Source organism: Hyaena hyaena, unplaced genomic scaffold, assembly GCF_003009895.1.
Source record: "Hyaena hyaena isolate Hyena2069 unplaced genomic scaffold, ASM300989v1 scaffold_73, whole genome shotgun sequence".
NCBI classification, from domain to species: Eukaryota; Metazoa; Chordata; class Mammalia; order Carnivora; family Hyaenidae; genus Hyaena; species Hyaena hyaena.
The window spans coordinates 1,820,354-1,841,587 of NW_024080705.1; the positions used below are offsets into that span (position 1 = coordinate 1,820,354).

The 21,234-nt window shown below is 41.5% G+C and overlaps 1 protein-coding gene across 3 annotated transcripts in view; it reads right to left on the reverse strand.

Annotated features, from left to right (window-relative positions):
• Nucleotides 1-1,314: 1,314 nt before the first annotated feature.
• Nucleotides 1,315-21,234, reverse strand: part of STOX1 (storkhead box 1) — a 51,952-nt gene continuing 32,032 nt past the window's right edge. Inside the window, exons 2-4 of one of the 3 annotated variants that reach the window (XM_039233213.1) lie at nucleotides 10,756-10,908; nucleotides 5,671-8,029; nucleotides 1,315-1,551 (exon numbers count right to left, since the gene is read on the reverse strand). In XM_039233213.1, the coding sequence (XP_039089144.1) occupies nucleotides 1,404-1,551; nucleotides 5,671-8,029; nucleotides 10,756-10,908 (2,660 nt within the window). In that variant the 3' untranslated portion in view covers nucleotides 1,315-1,403. The remainder of the gene's footprint in view (nucleotides 1,552-5,670; nucleotides 8,030-10,755; nucleotides 10,909-21,234) is intronic. The other 2 variants (XM_039233214.1, XM_039233215.1) reach the window with 2 other exon arrangements.

The following is a 21,234-nucleotide window of genomic DNA, read 5'->3' on the forward strand; positions in this document are numbered from 1 at the left end:
TCTTTAGTCTAACTTTCACTGATGATGATTCCAAGCTGTCATATCCTCTGAAACAATACCCCCACACATAAGGCTTTTCTATACAAATTACCCTTCTTGGTACTTTGCTCAGAGTTTAAAATGTCCTTGTGATCTTCTTGGAAATGCCATAGTAAGTTCTGAGCCACTACAAGCCAATAGTCAGGAGCGAGTGGGCCAACCGCTACAAAACACATGGGCATATCTGACCTCTCCTCCTCTGTGCTCTCCCAGAGCCTGGAAGCAGCTCTCTACAGCGCCAGGTTTCATCTTGCCTTCACTGTTATCAGGATGGCGAGAGTTGGAAAGAGGCACTCTCCAATTATTCAATCATGCTTGAGATCTAAGGCCTTGATAATCCTTAGCAACCTGTTGGAAGAAACATCCCCTCAACCGTAAGTCAGCATTAGTATCTATCCAATGTGCTGAAACCAGTCCTGACTGCTCATACTCTCCAAACCCGAGAGAACTGACCATTCCACCACTTGGTCTGAAAAGGCCAGCCAGAAAAACTTCTGGCGAAGCTATCTAAGTCTTAGTGGAAATAGACCAAATGTAAATGTAAATCATCCATCTTCCATCTTTTCTCTAAATCTCTAATTCAGAACCTCCTTGCACTCACACATTCTGCAACCATTCTGCTTCCTTTCTGTCTCCACCATCAGAGAACATCCTGATTTCTCACTACCATGCTATAGAGAGTGCCTTGAATGTGAGGAGGAATCAGAAAAACAGTAGACCCAGTTGCTGCCACATGTATTTTGGACATTGCCAGTCAGTACAATGGGGGCTATCTGTTCATGCTCAAGGTGGTTGCAGAGAAGATCTTGGCAGCAACGACTGGATAGAAAAAATTCTTGTTGCAAAGTACCCAATACATCTATATAAACTCTTTCTGATAATGATAAAAGACTTTAGTTGAAACAAAAATATCTATGCAACCCTAATACACTATTTTCTGGATTTTTGTGTTGAAATCAGGTAAAATCCACTTAACATAAGAGTGGACTAGTGTAGGTAGAGAAATTCACTACTGGGTATAGTAAATGAGCACCCTATGTAGTTGAGAAATTAATGAATGTCTGAAAATTTGAGTTAATTACATTTAATTGGAAAAGAACCAACTATTTTATGGTTTCTTAATTGCAAAAAATCTATATTCTCAATAAGTTCATAGTAAAATAACCTTGTAAAAAAGCTTTAAAATGTCAAAAAAAAAAAAAGCGGGGGGGGGGACCAGCAACTAGAACAAAATATATAATGAGATTAGCAGAATCTCATTATTATGCTTGGCTTTAGAGAATTCTTACATACTCAGTTGATTAAAATATACTATATTAATGCTGTACATTTTTAACAAAGAGTTTCCCAAAGAAAAATAAGAATTAAACATTTATGACTGGAGTTAGTTGTAGTAAGGAATTGGATGTGAGTGTTTGACCGCTCTTTGTGCCTTCAAAGTTCTGTAGAAAATTCTGTCTTCTTTTTAGTCCATCCAAAGTGACTGAATTATTAGATGCCAGACTCTGTGTCCTAAGGATATTAAAAATGACAGAATTATTACCTTCCAAAGGGGCCTGGATTTCTAATCAAGGCATTATATCTTCATTTGTTACTTTGAAGCAAACATTTACTAACACTACTAACATTTACTAAACATTTACTAACACTAAGGTGCACTTAAAACCTTTAAAATCTAAAGTGCTCCTTACTTAAAAATTTTTTTTAATGTTTATTTATTTTTGAAAGAAAGAGAAAGATAGAGCATGAGCAGAGGAGGGGCAGAGAGAGAGAGAGGGAGACACAGAATCTGAAGAAGACTCCCAGGCTCTGAGCTGTCAGCACAGAGCCTGACATGGGGCTTGAACCCACCAACCATGGGATCATGACCAGAGCCGAAGTCAGACGCTTAACTGACTGAGCCACCCAGGTGCCCCTGAAACGCTCCTTATATTTTAAAGGCTTCACAATAGCACCTCAATTATTTGACACCTGCTTTCCAAGAAATTCATATTTTTTGAACATCTTCTCAGATCCAATATCAAGTATATTCTAGTCAGAAACAATAAGTAAGCTCCTTGGTGGCTGGCTGGCTCAGTCAGAAGCATGTGTGCCTCTTGATTTTGGGGTTGCGAGTTCAAGCCCCACTTTGGGTGTAGAGATTACTTAAATGAATAAATAAGTTTAACAAAAAAGAAAAACAATAAGTTCCCTAAAAAACTCTTCTATACAAGTGAAGTAGCCCATATCTTCATGTGTAATTTGCTTCTTTTTTGGGAAGTCATATGGAAGAGAAAAGCCAACCATAATATTTTTCATATTGACAATGTTCCTTTCCAAGGAGCTGTAGGCTAGGTTAGCCCTTTATCTAACACATCTGCCTTGCTTTAGTGAAGTCATACCACTGATTGGGAATTTTGCTTTTGACATTCCACTTTCCGCCTTGCATCCTCTCCATCCCTTGCTCATTACAGTAAGATAAGGTTTGGGGCTCCTGGGTGGCTCAGTTGGTCAAGCTCAGGGCTCTTGGTTTCAGCTCAGGTCATGATCTCATGGTTCTCAAGATTGAGCCCCACATCAGGCTCTGTGCTGACAGTGCAGACCCTCCTTGGGATTCTTTTTCTCCTCTCTCCCTCTGTCTCTGCCCTTGCCTTCTCTCGCTGCCTCTCAGAATAAATAAACTTTAAAAAATTAAAACTAAAATCACCATACTTTAGAAAAAAAAAGATATGCCTCAAAAATATATCCTCCAATAAGTGTTCCCCCAAACCGCTCATTACTCTTAATTCCACATCTCTTTGGCAATTGGAAAGGGTTTCCACTTTGTTCTTCTTCTTTTTTTTTTTTTTTAATAAATTCTACCCCCAACATGAGTTTTACCTAAGCCAGTCGGGTGCCCTCCGCTTTGTTCTTGAGTTCAATTTGTCTACTTATTTTTGGTTGGTCTATTCAACTAAAGTGCAAATTTCCTATGGGTAGAAGCGACATTTTATTGGTCTTCTCTGTCACTCTAATTCGTGTAACAATTATGGCACAATGTTGATGTCCAAATGCCATCTTCCCTTTTCTCGATTATACTTATAAGTCTTTTAAGAGAACCATATTATAGGCACTTTTTTAAGAAATTAAATTTTTCGGAGCACCTGGGTGGCTCAGTTGGTTGAGCATCCAACTTTGGCTCAGGTCATGATCTCATGGTTCATGGATTCGAGTCCTGCGTCAGACTCTGTGCTGACAGCTAGCTTAGAGCCTGGAGCCTGTTTCAGATTCTGTGTCTCCCTCTCTCTCTGGCCCTCCCCTGCTCATGCTGTCTCTCTCTCTCTCTCTCAGAAATAAATTTTTAAAAAAACATTAAAATTTCTTTTAAAAAGAAAAAAAGAAAATAAATTTCTCAAGATTTCACAAAAATTCTCATATCCCTGACAAATTTAAATTATTGCATGTCCTTGACATGCAAGTCAAGGAGAAATTCCCCTTATCTGTTTTGAGTTTCATTTTGTTTTTGTTTCTGCATTTTTTTAGCAGCAGGCAAAAGTTTATTAGAATATAAGATTAGAAAGGAAGAATAGTAGAAAAGCTCTCTCTACAGAGAGGAGACGTTTGAAAGTAAATACCCAAGGACTATAGGCAAGGGTCCTTGTTTTATAATAAGGTTCTGGTCAGCCCTGTCTCTGCTTTTGCCCAAGAAAAAGGGAACCCATAGCTTGTTGGCTCACACTACCATTGTTTACTTTGGGGACAATATGTGTTGTACTTTAAAGACTGTATATGAAGGGCACCTGGGTGGCTCAGTTGGTTAAGCCTCCAACTCTTGGTTTTGGCTTAGGTTGTGATCTCACAGTTCATGGGTTCAAGTCCTGCATCAGGCTTATGCCGGCAGTGCATAATCTGCTTGGGATTCTCTGTCTCTTCCTCTCTTTTGGTCCCTCCCTTGCTTGCACTTGCGCGCGCTCTCAAAAAAAAAAAGACTTGATATGAATTAAACAATTCTTTCAAGCAGAAAAGATCTGTTTCCCAATAAGAGGTAAAGATATATATTTTTTTAAATGCAGACCTCCAGGAATTTAGCCTAAGGTAGAGTCAGAAATGTCTATAAACATCTATATGTAAAAACAATCCAATGAAGATTGATTTATTACAGCAAAAAAAAAAAATTGGGAATCTAAATATCAAAGGAAGGAAGATAATAGTTATGTAAATACTACAGTCCACATAACAGAATACTAAGCAGCCATTAAGGGGTGCCTGGGTGGCTAGGTTGGGCATTTCCGGGTCAGGTCATGATCTCATAATTCCTGAGTTTGAGCCCCGCGTCGGGCTCTGTGCTAACAGCTCAGACTTAGAGCCTGTTTCTAATTCTGTGTCTCCCTCTCTGTCTCTGTCCCTCTCCTGCTCGTGTTCTGTCTCTCTCGTGAAAAGGAATAAATATTTTTAAAATTTAAAAACAAAAAAGAATGAGTTGGGGGCACCTGGGTGGCTTAGTCGGTTAAGCAGCCGACTTCACTCAGGTCATGATCTCATGGTTCATGAGTTCGAGCCCTGCGATGGGCTCTGTGCTGACAGCTCAGAGCCTGGAGGCTGCTTTAGATTCTGTGTGGACTCTCTCTCTCTCTCCCTCCCCTGCTTGCGCTCTGTCTCTGTCTCTGTCTCTCTCAAAAATAAATAAACATTAAAAAAAAAAAGAATGAGTTGGATCTGTGTATATTGCTTGCAGGATATCCATGATATGTTAGGTGAAAAAGAAAACCACAGCTTTGTATGATCTGTTGTTAAAAAATAATTATATTTTTAAATGCACAGGAAAAAGCCCAAAAGAATATAAACCACACTGTCAACAATGTTTAGGTCACCTCAACGGAAAGGCAATGGAAAAGACTGGGGAGTGCACACTGTCAGTTTCACCTTTTACGTTTCTGTATTAGTTTTTCAAAAGGAAGTACATAATATTGTATAGCAAAAAACTAGTAAAGATATATGCCAAATTTTAAGATGAACTTTTTGAAAACTATCTTAATAACCTAAGGGGAATGTTTACACTGTATCTTGAAAACACTATACAAAATAGTAAGTACAAAAAAGATAAAATATTTAGACAAAATATATAGATCAATATGTTCAGACTGAAGTGTTATAAATATACCAAATATAAAAGGATTTTTTAAACATCTAAACGGTAGGGTGATTACAGGTGTTTTTTAAAGTGCTTTTCAGTACTTCTCAAATGTTCTACTATAACCATATTACTTTCATAATCTGAACAATGTTTAATTTTAACAAATTAACATGGAAAATATTGGTGGAAAGTAGCTTCATCTCTTTCTGAACCAGCATAGAACCAGAAATATAAGCGAAAACTCCCAGCCCTCAGTTCAAGAAGTGCTTCATTTATAGCAGTTCCTTCCTATATTTAGAAATAATTCAAGATTTAGTAGTAGTGGAACAAATTCTGGTTCACATTCAAAATGAACTCTATCCTATTATGTAAGAGATTTCATTTTGAACTTTATACAATTTATTCAGTGAGAGCTGGCAGAATTCTATCACTATTAAAAGCGTATTCAGGCGAGTCCCCTACTAGGTAATTCAGTACACCCTTGTTTGTAATAATTCCTGAGGAATGGCAGCTAATCAAACACTTTTACATACACTTACCGTGGAGAATCTATTCCACTATCTCCCGCCACGCTATGATTTTCTGTTCCTTCCCGATGATTGTATTCATGTTGGATATCCTGAGCCAACGCTGGCATATGTGAAGGGCTGAAAAGTTCTAACTTGTGCGTGAGCTGTTTTCTCACTTCCTGATTCTGAGCACCCTGACTCCAGCTCGCTGGTTTCTTTTCTGTGTCACCAACCGAGTCGTGTAGGGTTTCAGTCTCAGAATTGGCTTTCCTCGTACTATAGTAATCAAATATACTTCCATCTGTGTTCACTGAGGCTTGCACACATGTAGCAACACTGGGTCCCTCTTCATAGGTAAAACTGGGCCGAATCCCTGAATGGAGGCCACAGCTTTCAGCAGAGAGATTAGGGGTCTGGCTTTCACCTGGGTTAGTGACCAACCCAGTGGGTTTGTAACACTCATTTCCTTTAAGCACCTGAGGCTCAAACTTGTGTATTTTGGGGTTGTACTCAGTCAGAGATCTTTCAGGCCCCTTTGGTTTTCCTAAATGATTCCACTTGCTTCCCCCTGTAAAGGAATACTGAATGTGGCCAGGCAGCATTTGACGTGAGTCATCATGCTCAGAAAAGTCCTCCTCATCTAGATATAATGAACTACAGGCTCCATCATCATCTTCCACTTCGTTCTGATACAAGGCCTGGTTATCATCAGAAAGCCCTTCGTCTTCTGGACATATAGTCTTTGCTTCCTGGACAAATGCCTTTCTTACGAGTGTTTGTTCTGAGCCTCCATCTTGTCTCTCAGGTTGCCTCAAATAGTTCACGCTAACTGGGCAATCCAAAAGACCAAGATTTTGGAACTGGTGTATTGTTTTATCAACTAGTCTACAAGCAGAGGAAACATGGCCTAGAGAGGAAGAACCTTGTGATGGCAGCACATACTGTGTTTCTTCTGCATCCCCTAGTGCGTCAACGTGAGAATAACTTTTCCTCAAGACTTCAGGGATTACCTCATTTTTTCCACCATGCACATCATGTCTCCTCAGGCTTTCCCTAAAGGAACAACATTTACTACCATTTTGCAAAACACTACGTTGAGAGTGATTTGCGAGGGGATCCCTGAAGTCATCACCGACAGGCTTGACGGTAGAGTGAGGCACAGAAATGGATTCTGCTGTCAGTTTATCTTTATATTGTTGAGCATGTGGCTGCTTTCCTTTACTCTCAAAGATTCTTGAGGAATCCAAAGACCTTGGCCTTTGGAAAGGCTTTCCCTTTGGTCCAGTATCACTGGGTTTCAGGTCCCTGGTCGGTTGGATGTTGTGCCCTTTGGCTGCTGGGTGTTCTCGGTGAGGCAAACCCTGGAAAGGATTACTAATTCGCCTTTTGTAAAACAAATGGGAACCTAGCACTGATGGATTCTCATCAAGTGGTTTCTGAACTACTGCTTCATTTGGGCTTTGAATTCTGAAGGCGGGCTGTGCAGCAGGGAGGCTGGCGTGTTTCTCTGGTCTAACGCTTCCTGGCGGAGGCTCACTTCCCTGACTCCTGGCTTTGTGTCTATCCCTATGAGAATGGCCCAGCCTTCGAGGCCTTACAGACCGGCCCCGCCTTTTCTTAACTCCCTCCTTTGAAGGGTATTTATGCCTGACCGTGGGCACATCAGTGGAAGTGCCCCGGCTATTGTATTTTTTCTCTTCTTCATATTTTTGCATTAGGACGGTATGTTTGATTAAATTGTCAACAGTCAGAACGGGATTAATTCGTTTGATGATCTCATGTTCAATGTCTCGAGGGATATTGTCCAAGTTATCTTCATCTCGAACAGGCCATTCTTCTGGTGGAAACTGGGCAGAGAAACTACTGTGCTCTATTCTGGCCTTCTCCTTTCTGGATATACTACGCCAAAATAGGCTAAAGCCAAACTTTCTGCCTTTTTCTTTGTCTTTTGTGTATGGTAAAGGTTTGGTGCTTTCAGCGATGTGATTCTCCTCAGACATGGAAATTGCTTGATTCTGTCCCAAAGATTTGGGTTCCTGCAGACTTTTCTGGCTTTTTCTAGACACTTCTGCAGCAGCTGGTGCTTCCTGTACATCCTGAGTGCACAGATCAGGGAAACACCGGCAAGACTGACAGTGGGAAATAGGGGCAGCATTTTCTTTGGCCAACTCTGCACAGCTCTCCACGCTCACCAGATAAGTAATGCAAGTTGGCATCTGGCCGCTTTCATCTGACAGGTCTCTCTTATTTTCATGGGAGGTTATATTCGTAATGAAGTAAGTCTGAGGAGTGACTATGAAGTATCCCTCTCCAGTATGATAAATTTTCCTTTCTTTAATCAGAGTTCCCAGAGTGGTATAGAGAATATCTTGAGATGGAACTGTGATGCCTAAAACAAACAGCATTTTATTACACTGATAGATTTTGGATGAAAAACATTTCGATGAGTGAAGTCAGTAACTCAGAAATGACCATACATTTGCTTGATGAACCCAGAGTTAACTGTAACACAATTAATATATGTAATTTAAAACACCAAAGAGGCACTAATAATAGTCATAACTTAATTGAAAAATAGGAATATATTTTGGTCCACACAAAGACATAGGGATAAGTTAATGATTGAGTAAAGAAAAAAAATCTGAGTCCACTCAAATACAAACAGTAAGTTATATAACCCCATCATATATTTATTTTATTTTGTTTAATGTTTGTATTTTTGAGAGAGCACAAGTGGGGGAGGGGCAAAGAGAGAGGGGGACAGAAGATCCAAAGCAGGGCCAGCTTTGCGCAGACAGCAGAGAGCCCCACGTGAGGCTCAAACTCATGATCTGTGAGATCGTGATCTGAGCCGAAGTCCAGCCCTCAACTGACTGAGCCACCCAGGTGCCCACTCGTCACAAATTTAAAGGTTTAAGAAAGCACTTTTGAAGAGTTTTGAAAATAGTCTCATAGCTTAAATCTTAATAAGAATCTAAAGACAAAAAGAAAACCAGCTTGTACCAGGGGGAGGGCAAACTACCTAACAATCTATATTATGATAGTTTTTAAACTAGGAAGATAACAAATCCTTTTAAAAGAAACTCCTAGGGGGTGCCTGGGTGGCTCAGTCAGTTAAGCGTCTGACTTTGGCTCCGGTCAGGATCTCACGGTTCATGGGTTCAAGTCCCACACTGAGCTCTGTGCCGACAGTTAGGAGCCTGCAACCTGCTTTGGATTGTGTGTGTGTGTGTGTGTGTGTGTGTGTGTCTGTGTGTCTGTGCTCCTCCCCCACTCATACTCTGTCTCTCAAATATAAATACAATTAAAAATTAAATTTAAAAAATTCCTGGGGATGGGGCGCCTGGGTGGCTTAGTCGGTTAAGCGTCCGACTTTCGCTTAGGTCACGATCTCGCGGTTCGTGGGTTCGAGCCCCGCGTCGGGCTCTGTGCTGACTGCCGGCTCAGAGCCTGGAGCCTGTTTCAATCTGTGACTCCCTCTCTCTCTGACCCTCCCCTGCTCATGCTGTCTCTCTCTCTCTCTCCTAGAAATAAATAAAACATTTAAAAAAATAAATAAATAAAATAAAAAATAAAAATAAAAAATTCCTGGGGCGCCTGGGTGGTTCAGTTGGTTAAACATCTGACTCTTGGTTTCAGCTCAGGTCATTATCTCATGGTTCATGGGTTCTAGTCCTGCCTTAGGCTTCATGCTGGCAGTGTGGATCCTGCTTATGATTCTCTCTCTCCCTCTCTTTCTGCCCCCCCCCTCCCCGGCCCCGGCTCCTACTGTTTCTGCCTCTCTCAAAATAAATAAACTAAAAAAAAAATCCCTTTTCCAAATAGCAGCATTCAAAATTGTATTTATATTGTGAATACATCTTTGAATAACACTGGAAGAAAATACATCAATATATTAACATTGATTTCCTTGGGTGGTGGTACCGTAAGTGTTTACTTTCCTAGATACTCTTGATTTTCTACAATGAACATATTTCACAATGGGAAAAATTTTTAAATGTTCTTCTACAGGGGTGCCTGGCTGCACGTTGGGTGCAGATTACTTAAAAATAATCTTTAAAATTATTTTTTTAATAATTAAAAAGTAATTAATTAAAAAATACTCTTCTACATTCATGTACTGGGACATCATAGCAACTGTGAAAGAATGAGATAGATCAATATACAGTAATACAGAAAGATTTCTAAAATATATTTTAACCTAAGCAAGGGGCAGAGAGAATGTAAAGAATGATCCAATCTGGGGCGCCTGAGTGGCTCAGTTGGTTAGGCATCGGACTTTGGCTCAAGTCATAATCTCATGGCTTGTATGTTCAAGCCCTGCATCAGGCTCTGTGCTGACAGCTCAGAGCCTGGATCCTGCTTCCAATTCTGTGTCTGCCTCTCTCTTTGCCCCTCCCTGGCTCATGCTCTGTCTCTGTCTCTCAAAAATAAACGTTAAAAATAAAAAGATTCAATTTATGTTATAAAAAAAGAACACATAATGCTCAAATACAATTTATGAAAATATACACAGGAAAAGATAATAGAAGCTGTCACCTTTGGGAGGTGGCAATGGAAGGATGTGATGGCGGCTGGGGGTGGTGGTGGAGATGAACTTTCCCTTGCTTTGCTTTGCACTTCTTTCTACAATCTGATTTGTCACAAACATTATTTTTGAAAAAGTTCCTTTAGAAAGTAAAAGATATACCCTTATTAAATTTGTTGATGCAGGCTTTTTCCTAACAGGACTCTAATACAAGTTTCTACAATAGAAAAAAAAAAAGTAGATATCGCCCAGTTTATTTACATGTTTAAGATGATTTATAAATAGGGGTGCCTGGGGTGGCTCAGTTCGTTGAGTGTCTGACTTCAGCTCAGGTCTTGATCTTACGGTTTATGAGTTTGAGCCCCACGTTGGGCTTTGCACTGACAGCACAGAGCCTGCTTGCAATTCTCTGTCTCCTTCTCTCTCTGCCCCTCCCCAGCTTGTACTCTCTCTCAAAAACAAAAATAAATAAATAAATACACATTTAAAAAATTTTTTTAAAGTTGTTGAAATCCCTCTTTAAAAATGATGTGTAAATAGAAAGCAAACACATGCAGTGAACTAATAGAGAAAACTTGGTGCCCTACCTGGGTAATGTTTCACCAAATGCTCCAGCAGTGATTCCTGTGTCACCACAATCTGAGCAGCATTCATATCAGATATAGCACAGCAAAGAACTTCAGCCAAAGGTATAAACTGAGATTGAACTATTGGATTCATTTGCACTGGAAGGACATCACCTAAATTGGAGATTTAAAAAAAAAAAAAAAGGTGATAAATCTGTAGAAAAAAATATTTGGAATTAGTGAATCAAGAATAAAAACTGCACAGCACATGGAATTGGAATTTTTTCATCAGTTTTTCCTCAGACTCTGTTGACATAACTTGTACAATGATAGAAAGCATAGAAGAAAAAGGTTTACATTAGGGTCCCTACTTTTTAAGAAGTGTGTAGACTTTGTCACTACCTGACATGCAAGAGATACTAAGTCCCCAGATGAAAGGCACAAAGTGCTATCAGAGTACATTGGGCAATGCTTATATGGTAATTCTCATCTTTCAAAACATTTTTCTTTCCATATTAGCTAACTGCGGCAGGCAGGTAGGGATGGGATTCTTTTTTATTTAAAATACAGAAAACCTTCAGGCACCTGGGTGGCTCAGTTGGTTGAGCATTCGACTGTGGCTCAAGTCATGATCTTGAGGTTTGTGGGTTCATGCCTCGCGCTGGGCTCTGTGCTGACCGCTTAGAGTCTGGAGCCTGCTTCGGATTCTGTGTCTCCCTCTCTCTGTGTCCCTCCCCTACTCTCTCTTTCTCTCTCCCTCTCTCAGAAGTAAATTTTTTTAAAAATTTTAAAATAAACAAAAATTTTAAAACATACAGAAAAACTTCTGAAAGCTCAAGAAATTGTCCCAAGGTCAGACAGCAAGTAAAGTGACAGAAATAGGTCTTTTGACTCCTAATCTGGTATTTTCATCATTCCACATTTTCCTGATTGGAATGATTAGGAAGATTTGAAAAGGGAAAGTGCAGAAATGTTTTCCAAAAGCACAAAGACATGGGGCAAAACCATGGAAGGAGGAAAACACAAGGTATATAAAAGTGTGAATAGAATTATCGTGGTTGGATAGCACTTAAGGGGTATATCAGACCCAAAGGGAAGATCGACTGGAAATATAAGCTAGACCACATTGTCCTTCCTCCTTCCCAACGTATTAAATAAGTGTCCTTAACTTGCTATTACTCACGTTACAGTTAAAAAAATTTTTTTTAATGTTTTATTTATTCTGAGAGAGAGAGAGACAGCATGCGCAGGGGAGGGTCACAGATAGAGGGAGACACAATCTGAAGCAGGCTCCAGGCTCTGAGCTAGTTGTCAGCACAGAGCCTGACGTGGGGCTCGAACCCGCGAACCGTGAGATCATGACCTGAGCCGAAGTCGGGCGCTCAACCGACTGAGCCACCCAGGTGCCCCAACACGTTACAGTTTTAGATTCTGCTGAACATCCAAGGGAATCCCTCAATTACTTGGACATGAAAGACTAGGACTCAGGAAAGAGATTTGGGAATCAACTAATACAGATGAGATCTGAAACTACAGAGTGAATAAATTCTTCAGTAGGAGAGTAAGGAAGAGAGCCAAGGAACACTGAACTACGGGATTATCTACAGTTAAGAGATGCGGTGCCTGGGTGCCTCAGTTGGTTAAGCATCCGACTTCGGCTCAGGTCATTATCTCACAGCTCGTGGATTTGAGCCCTGCATCAGGCTCTCTACTGAGAGCTCAGAGCCTGCTTCAGCTTCTGTGTCTCCCTCTCTCTCTGCCCCTCCCCCGCTTGCTCTTTGTCTCTCAAAATAAAAGATATAAAATTTTTTTAAAAAAAATTTACAGTTAAGAGGTAATAAGAGGAACCTGGGTGGTTCAGTCCGTTTAGCATCCCACTTTTGATTTCAGCTCAGGTCATGATCCCAGGGTCGAAGGATGGAACCCAACATAGGGCTCCACACTGAGCATGGAAACTGCTTAAGATTCTCTCTCTCTCCCCCTTAGGTCCTCTATCCTGCTCATGTGTGCTCTCTCTCTCTCTAACAAAATACCAGTAAATAAATAAAGCCATTAATCCCATAAAAAAGAGAGAGATAATAGAAATAGGGACCCACAAAAGAAAGAAGGCTCCATAATGGGGGTAGAAGTGAGAGAACCAAAAGTAGAGGAATAAAATGTTCCAAAATGAAGAGTAAAGCAACAGTGTCAAAATGCTTGAACGAGGTCAAAAAGGTTGAGGGAGGAGGAAAAACGACCATTGGATTTTGTGATTGGAAGGTAACCATTGGTGACTTTCCTCAGAATCGTTTTCGTAGAGAAGAATCTCCAAACTAAATGTCAAGATGAAGGGAAGGGAGTTGGTGAGAAAAAAAGTTAACGGATCCTCCTCCTAGAGCAGGGTTCCTTAACTTCAGCACTGTTGACATTTGTGGCATAATCTAGAGTGACCGATCATCCCAGGACACAGGGGTTTCCTGGGACATAGGATTTTCAGTGTGAAAACTGAAAAAGTCGAAGACAAACCAAGATGGTTGGTCACCCTAACCATATAATTCTGTGCTGTGTGGGGCTGTGTTGTGCATTGCAGCATGTCTAGTAGCATCCCTGGCCTCTACCCACTTGTAGACGCCAGCATCACCTCCCACAGCTGCAGCTCCAGACATTGCCAGATGTCCCCAGAAGCAGGGGAAGGCAAAACCGCCCCAATTACAAAGCATGTTCTACACCATTTATCGGAAAAATCTGATTATAAAAGAGGAAGACTAGAATGCAAACCAGCAAGAAGTAGGATCAAGCGAACATGAATGCATGTGTATGTTGTGATTTCCTGAAAAGAAGATCTCTGCACATTTGGGTGCAAAAAGGAAGGGCTTGGTGGAAACAGTGTACATGATTCTGGAGAGAGACCAGTTGGACAGCAAGATCCTAGGAGATGGGGGTAGGAAAATGCAGAATAGGCACAAGAACCGCCTTAGAAATAGGGAAGATATTCTCATCTGAGATCTGGAAATGGAGGGTGGTAGAAGACCAGAAATATATTGAAGGAGAGAAGGAAAAAAATTTAGCACAGTAAGGTCATCTGATCTCTGTAGAGTTAAGGCAAGGAAAGAAAGGTGAGGAATAGGGAAACAAAAAACAAAAAACAAAAAACCCAGGAACGAGGAGATGAAGAGTGGAAAGGGGGTTTGAAGAACTATTCTTGGGGTATGCTAAATAAAAAAAAAAAAAATGAACACAAAGATTGTGAAGGAGCCCTGGGTCTCAAGGTGATTGAAGTCTGGTTTCTGGCAAGTGAAGTGGCAACCCGGAATAGAAAAGGGTGAGAGCCAGAGAGGCCAGCGGTGTTTCTTGAATTTTAATGTGCATACGAGAATTCCCCAGGGAGTTGTGCTAGTGTGCAGATTCTGATTCAGAAGGTCTGAAGCTGAGCCTCTGATTTTGCATTTCTAACAACTTTCCAGGTGAGGTTCACTTGGGAATGGTAGAGGGTTAGCGTGTTAATGATAGCAGTGTTAAAGTAGGTAACTGTTCAACAAATAAACATGGCCCTGGGGCTGCATGGGGAGTCAAGTGTAACCAAAATGAAGCCATAGAATTGAGAAAACTTGGTTATGCCCCGCAGTTGACTCCCCTAGTGATAGCAGAGAAGCCAGTACTTTGTACTGGTTTTTGAGGGGGGGAGGAAGGTGGTGAGGACTGGAAAGGTATGAAGGGTTGTAGCCAGAGCTGTTGAGTGGCCCACAGTACTTACTGCATCTGTATGAAGATAAAGGACTGTCGTAAGGAAACTGATTAACAGTTTGCTGTTGTACCTAACATTGATCTGTTTCCCTGTGTACTTAAGCTTCTCTATCTGGCAGGCTGGGGCATCTCTGAACTTGGAAGGTCACAACAGGGCAGAATTGCTGTATGCTTTGGCAACCTAGGTTAGGATCTCCTCTTGCGTACTCATGGCTATCCCTCTGGGTAACACCAGGATACCTATAGCATTCTGAGAAGCTAGGATGAATGGCTAATCAACGTTTCTAAGGGCAATGATAAGAGATGATGTTCTGAAGCTTATGTCCAGTGGGATGTTAGCTGACCTAAACCTCAAAATCCTCCAGAAACTCTACCTCTAAGCTGAGGGTAATAAGCCTCTCTACCTTTCTTTCTTTCTTTTTTTTTAATTTCTGAGAGAGAGAGTGAGAGAGCACAGGGGAGGGTCAGAGAGAGAGGAAGATACAGAATCTGAAACAGGCTCCAGGCTCTGAGCTGTCAGCACAGAGCCGGACATGGGCCTCGAACCCACAAACCATGAGATCATGACCTGAGCTGAAGTCGGATGCTTAACCAACTGAACCACCCAGGCGCCCAAGCCTCTCTACCTTTCTTCATTTTCTTTGACGTTCTTTTTTCCCTTGTTATCTGGGATTTACTTTCTTTCATTTCCGTCCTCAACCTGAAAAAATATAGGATTAAAATACAATTTCAAATAGTTCATGCTTCTTTAACATAACTCTACATGCTTAATTTGAAATAAGTGACTTTAAACTTTTCTATATCTTTCTTCCTCATCTCCCAAAACGGTCTTAAGTGACTTTTCTTTTGTATGTGATTTCATATTGATTACCTGGCCCCCACAATTCCATGTGGACTAGAAGTCCTTAACTCAAAAAGAGGGAGAAGAAAGGTCTGTCCTAGAAAGATTAGGGCTAGAGTACTGGCTAAGTATAGGGCAACACCTAAAAAGTTTTGCTCAAACCACACAATCCCCTTTCAAGCCTCACTTCATCCCTATCCTATACCGGGTCACTTTGAACTTTGAGATGCGGGGAGGAAGAAGCACTGAAAGAAAGGAGATGAGTGGCTAGAGTGGCGAGAATAAGGGCTACAGTGTCTGATGCCCTTATAGTGCCCTCTGCCGGTGGCTGTCCAGTACTCTAATCTCCCCTATGCCTATGGGCTAGACCTGAATCAGCCCATTTTTTAGTCCAACCCTTAAATTTATTTCTTTTCACAGAAAGAATACTCAAAATGGATTTTTCATGGGGCCGTGGGAGGGATGCATGGGATGTTCCTGTACATTTCTTTGCAATCCCCCGCATATCTAAAATTATTTCAAAATAAAAGTTAAAAATAGATTTTTTCAGAAAGCACTACTTTTAGGGGTACCTGGTTGGCTCAGTCAGTGGAGTGTATGACTTTTGATCTCAGGGTTGCGAGTTTGAGCCCCACACTGGGTGTAGAGATTACGTAAAAATAAAATCAAATAGATAAATCAATAAATAGCAACCTTTGAGTAAACAAGCAGAAATATATGAGAAACAGAACTTTTCTTCTTACATTTAAAAAATGCCAAGCAACTTAAAAAAAATTTTTTTTTACGTTTATTTACTTTTGAGAGAGAGAGAGACAGAAAACAAGTGGGGGAGGGCCAGAGAGAGAAGGAGACACAGAATCTGAAGCAGGCTCCAGGGTCTGAGCTGTCAGCACAGAGCCCGACACAGGGCTGGAACTCACAAACTGTGAGTTCATGACCTGAGCTGAAGTCGGACACTTAACTGACTGAGCCACCCAGGCATTCCCCCAAGCAACTTCTTTTAAAGTATCCTGACACTGCTTGCCAAATTCAAAGACACTCTCAGAAATTGTACTCATATTTTTTACCCCAGTGTGGGAATGAGTATTTTAAGAGCAAACAAATCTATCAGCCAGGAAGTCAAATTGCCTTTTTTCCTCCTTAAAATTAATATAGCAATATGTCAATTGCATTTTAGAGAACATGGTAAATTGCATTTAACCTCTGCTTTGGAGCTCCCTCTAAACAAAGCCTAGAGAAAGTTTCTCAGTACATTTCCTTCATAGTTGTTGCTAAGCTACATCTTCAGGTGCATAAATCATCAAGAGTTTTTGTGCAGGAAAGCAGAGTGAACCCTGACGTGGGAACATTTGTGACAGAGGCAGGAATCATTTTCATGCTACAGCTATCTTTTTTCTTTCAGTTAATAGCCGTTAACAGAGATTTCCACAAATACTAACTTTCTGCATAGAAGGTCCCACTTACAGATGTGACCAGATTTCACAGTAGAAAAAGGCAATCCTTTGGCTTTATCCTCAATTACTATGGAGTAATTGAAGAGCACCCTTAAGCCAGGCCTGTCGTGCACCTTTGACCTTTGCCCTGTAGCAGGGATCAGAAGGCTAGGAGAGGCTGTGTGCCAGAGTAAACAGTTCACAACAATGTTCTCTCTGTTTACACAGGCTTGCACTCCTGGGTGCTGCAGAAATGGGAAAAGCATTTAGGCTGAAAGACCGCTTTGACAAAAACACCAACAAAGTCGAACCGTATATATTGGTGCCTGCTACATTCAATACCATCTTTTCTGAGAGGACATTGTTGTTGCTACCTTGCTGTACTCCCAAAGGATTTAGTTGGTATTTATACAGTTTTCGAATTTCCAAATTGTGATGAGTTTTAAAACAATTATTCTTTAAAAGTCCACTTTGGGGGAGAAAGAAAAAAAAAACAGCACAAGGCAAATTAAATATATGTTGTGTGCAGAAGTATGGAATCAGAAATGGAAGTATGGAGTTCTGAACCGTCACAGGTTGACAAGCAGGTCCCTTGTAGCTTGGGATCCTACCACTGTGACTGGAATCAGACTCTTGTGTGACAGATATAAATTCGTATAACCCCAGGCAATCAATCCCTGCCCCTGGTGCCTAATAATAGTGGCCTAGAAAGCCCCCAGCTGATGGCAGAACCCTGCAAGTGAGGCTTGCTCCTGGAGTTGGGGACAATAAGCCTACAACGATCCAGGGCAAACAAAGTCCTACTCAAAACTTTGAGAGAAAAACAAAACACAAAGCAAAACAAAACAAAACTCTGAGGGAAAGGAGGTGGCTTTTTTATGTCAGGACACAAAGGCCTCCTCCATATGCCTCCGGTGGAAGGCCTCCAGAAGAATACCTTATCTTGGCTGTTTTCTATCAGCAAAGTGGTGATAAATGAGCCATTGCCTGGCTAATGGATAAGGCATAAATACTCCTACCCCAGTGTAAAATATCCAGATGTACACTCATGACAAATACGGATACAGCAAGGCTGCCTTTCACTGGAGCCAGGTAAGGCAGCTGAAGTCGACCAAGGAAACTGTCCCCCCAGACTGTGGTACTGGAGAAACCTTCAACCAGGGACAGTGGACCCCTAAATCTGCCAGATATAGATCATCAGTTGGAAGCTCTAGTAAAATTAAATGAGCCTAAACTTTGCACTCACGTAAATGGGAGCGCTGGTGTCAGCACAGTGGTCAGTCCAGTGAGCTCAGTTTTCCAGCGTTAGTGGGTGTGGGGGGCACAAGCCAACAGAAGTGTGACTGTGACAGTGATCAGCCCCAGCACCCGGAGTGAGTGTCGGATGCCAGGGTGCCAGGCAGCAGTACCCGGGTTCAAACATATCTGCTCCTCATCTTGAAAGTGGTTATTAATAAGTTGAAGGGGAGATTTGGAGTCATAACCATTTTGGAGGAAAGAGCCAGATGCAAAGGAACCATGTGATCCTAGGCCCCCCAAGTGAGAAAGGCAGAACCAGAATCAAGTGGCCATGTGCCTGGCCCAATCCCACATTTGCCTTGTCCGTTGAGAAAACTTCAGAAGAAAAAACTATCTATTGAAACTGAGTTTTATTTTGCTATCTGAATGCTCTAGTTAAAACTTCAAGGCCAAAATTAAAGTTTTCTATAAAAACTTTACCTTTACGGGAAAAATTAAATGCCATACAATATTTACATTTATCTTGTGTTTTTAAGACACCTACAAGAATTCCAAGGGGGCCTCCTCATGAGGTCTAAATTCTGACATTCTAACTGGGGCTACTAAAACTTGATTTCAAGGTTCATAAGAGACTGCGCTGCCAAATATGCAAAACAGAGGAAAGACTACTTAGAAAATTTGGAAAGCACTCACATCAGAACTTTTTTGTGTCCCACTAAAACTTGAATTTGCCAAAAAATTCTAGGCAAAACTGATCCTAATGTCATTTATTTCATATTTAAAACACAAAATTTTCTCTACTATAAAAATGTGTAGTCCCTATACAAGTGTATGGACTCAGTGCTAGGCAGTGTGCCAAAAATTCATGCATTATTGACCTTCAAAAGGTTTCACCGAGCCGCTCAAACTCAGCTAATTACCTGGACACATGAAATCTGAGACCATCTTTCTGGGCGCCTGTATTGAATCACTGTGGGAAAGGTATCTTCTACGTGCATTAGAGATGACAAAACAGCCTGCAGATACGCTCAAGTTTAATAAAAAAAAAAAAAAAAAGGATGTTTTGTTCAAAGTAATCCAAGAAGCTTCCCTGATTTTTAAACTGCACTTTTATCCAAGACAGAATTTCCAGATTTCTTTAACATTAAAATTAATCCCGTACTTTTAAAAATGAAAGTATTTTGTAACAATGTGTATCCCATCAGAGATAAGATGCTGTGCAAACATTTCCATGGCTTTAAATAATTAGATCTCTTGTGTTAGAACCTTAAATAGGTTCAGAAAATCAAACAAAATAGGAACAAAAAAAAAGGTTTCAGACAGGCAAAACCAAGTCCCTCCCCAGGTCTCCCTTTTATTTTAGAAAAATAAAAGAATGTAAACACTTTCCTCCACATTTAGTAACTAAAGAGTACCAAGACACAGGAATGGGCTGTAGATCTAAGGGTAGTCAGGTTATCTGTCGTGGAAGCCGAAATTCTTTCTCAAGCGTGGTGGCGCGGTGATGTTTATTTTGAACTCCTAGACAAATGCCTTCCCTTCTGGGACATGCCCTCTGTTGAAAAGCTAAAGGTTTTCCCTTGGAAGCCTGGGCTGGTCCAATACCAGGTGTCCTTACTGCTTGTCTTCTGTAATAACCACACTTCAGCCTGTCAGGGTTTGTGAATTAGCGGCCCACTTCTTTTCAAATGATATAGCTACTGATAACCACTTCTTTTTTTTTATTTTTGTTTTTTTAGCATTTATTTATTTTTGAGAGCGAGAGAGAGGCAGAGAGACAGAAACACAGAATCTGAAGCAGGCTCCAGGCTCCGAGCTGTCAGCACAGAGCCCGACGCAGGGCTCGAACCCACAAACTGTGAGATCATGACCTGAACCTAAGTCTGATGCTTAACCGATTGAGCCACCCAGGCGCCCCTAATAACCACTTTCAAAAGAGTTGCAGAGGTTTGGGGCCATTTATGGCAGGGACCCCACGATTCAGTCATCAGACAGAATATAGGGTATAGAATAGGCACAGAGGTGATCTTACCTTGAGGAGCCTTTTGGCCTTTCGCACCCTTCCCCCATGACCACCCTCATTTTGGGCAGAGATATAGGGACACCTGGCTGGGAGGGAAGGATGTGCATGACTCAAACTGGCTGCTTTTTAAGAAACACTAAAACTCCGTCCTCAGTCCCAAAGCCCTCCAGGCCCTGCGGTGCCCTCTTCCCTAACCTCCTGTCCCTTGAGGCTTCCACTTTGGATGCGTTCATGCTTTTACCCCAGGGGTGTCAGTTTTCTCAGGCTGTTGAAATTAACTACCATAAATTTACTGGCTTAAAACGACACACATTTATTATCTCGCCATCTACACACCAGTACTAGGCTCTAACCGGAGGCTCTGGGGAGATTCTCTTTCTGAGCTCACTCAGGTTTTTGGCAGAATTCAGTTCCTTGCGGTCACAGGACTTAAGACCTAGGTCCCCGCGTCCTTGACGGCTGCCAGAAGAAAGCCTCTTCTCAGCAATTTAAAGCCACCTGGATTTGTCATGTTGCCCCCCCTTCATCTTCAAAGACAGCATTGAGTCTGTTGCACACTGCGATTCTCTCTGACTTGCCTTCTGTTACTTCTCTTCTGTTCCAGCCTGATAAAGTTCTCTGCTTTAAAGGGCTCTTGTGATTAGACTGCGCCCACCCAGATAACCCAGAATAATCTCCCTAAAGTCCATTACATAATTGCATCTGCAAAGCCCCTTCTGCCACATACCGTAACATACTCACGGGTTCCAGGGCTTTGGATGCGGACGAGTCTGGGGCACCACTCTGCCTGCCTCAGCAGATATAAGGGCTGGGAGCGAGGAACACCTGAGGGGAGAGGCTCAGGTTGTAAACTGCAACGGTCCTGGATCTCCCTAAAAATGGCCGCCCAGGAGAATATCTTTTCTTTGCCCTGGAGGCAAACCTAGGACTGATTTAAGATGAACTTTCTTCCCAAGAGTCTGGAGGCCACACACGCAATGACCGTGACTGGCAGCTCAGAGTCACGGTGATAAATATAAAAACCCCTGTGCAAAACCGGGGGGAATGTTTAGCACAGAGTTGTTGCTTGGATAACAGAGAAATAAAAGCTCCCTGTGACGACGAAGCTGTCCGTTATACGCAGTCTTCGCATTACAAATGAGCACTGTACTGGGGTTCTAATGTAGTTTCTGCGATGTGGCCCTGGGTAAACCACTTCTCTTGAGTCTCAGTTTCTTTGTCTATAAATGTGGGGCCAGCTA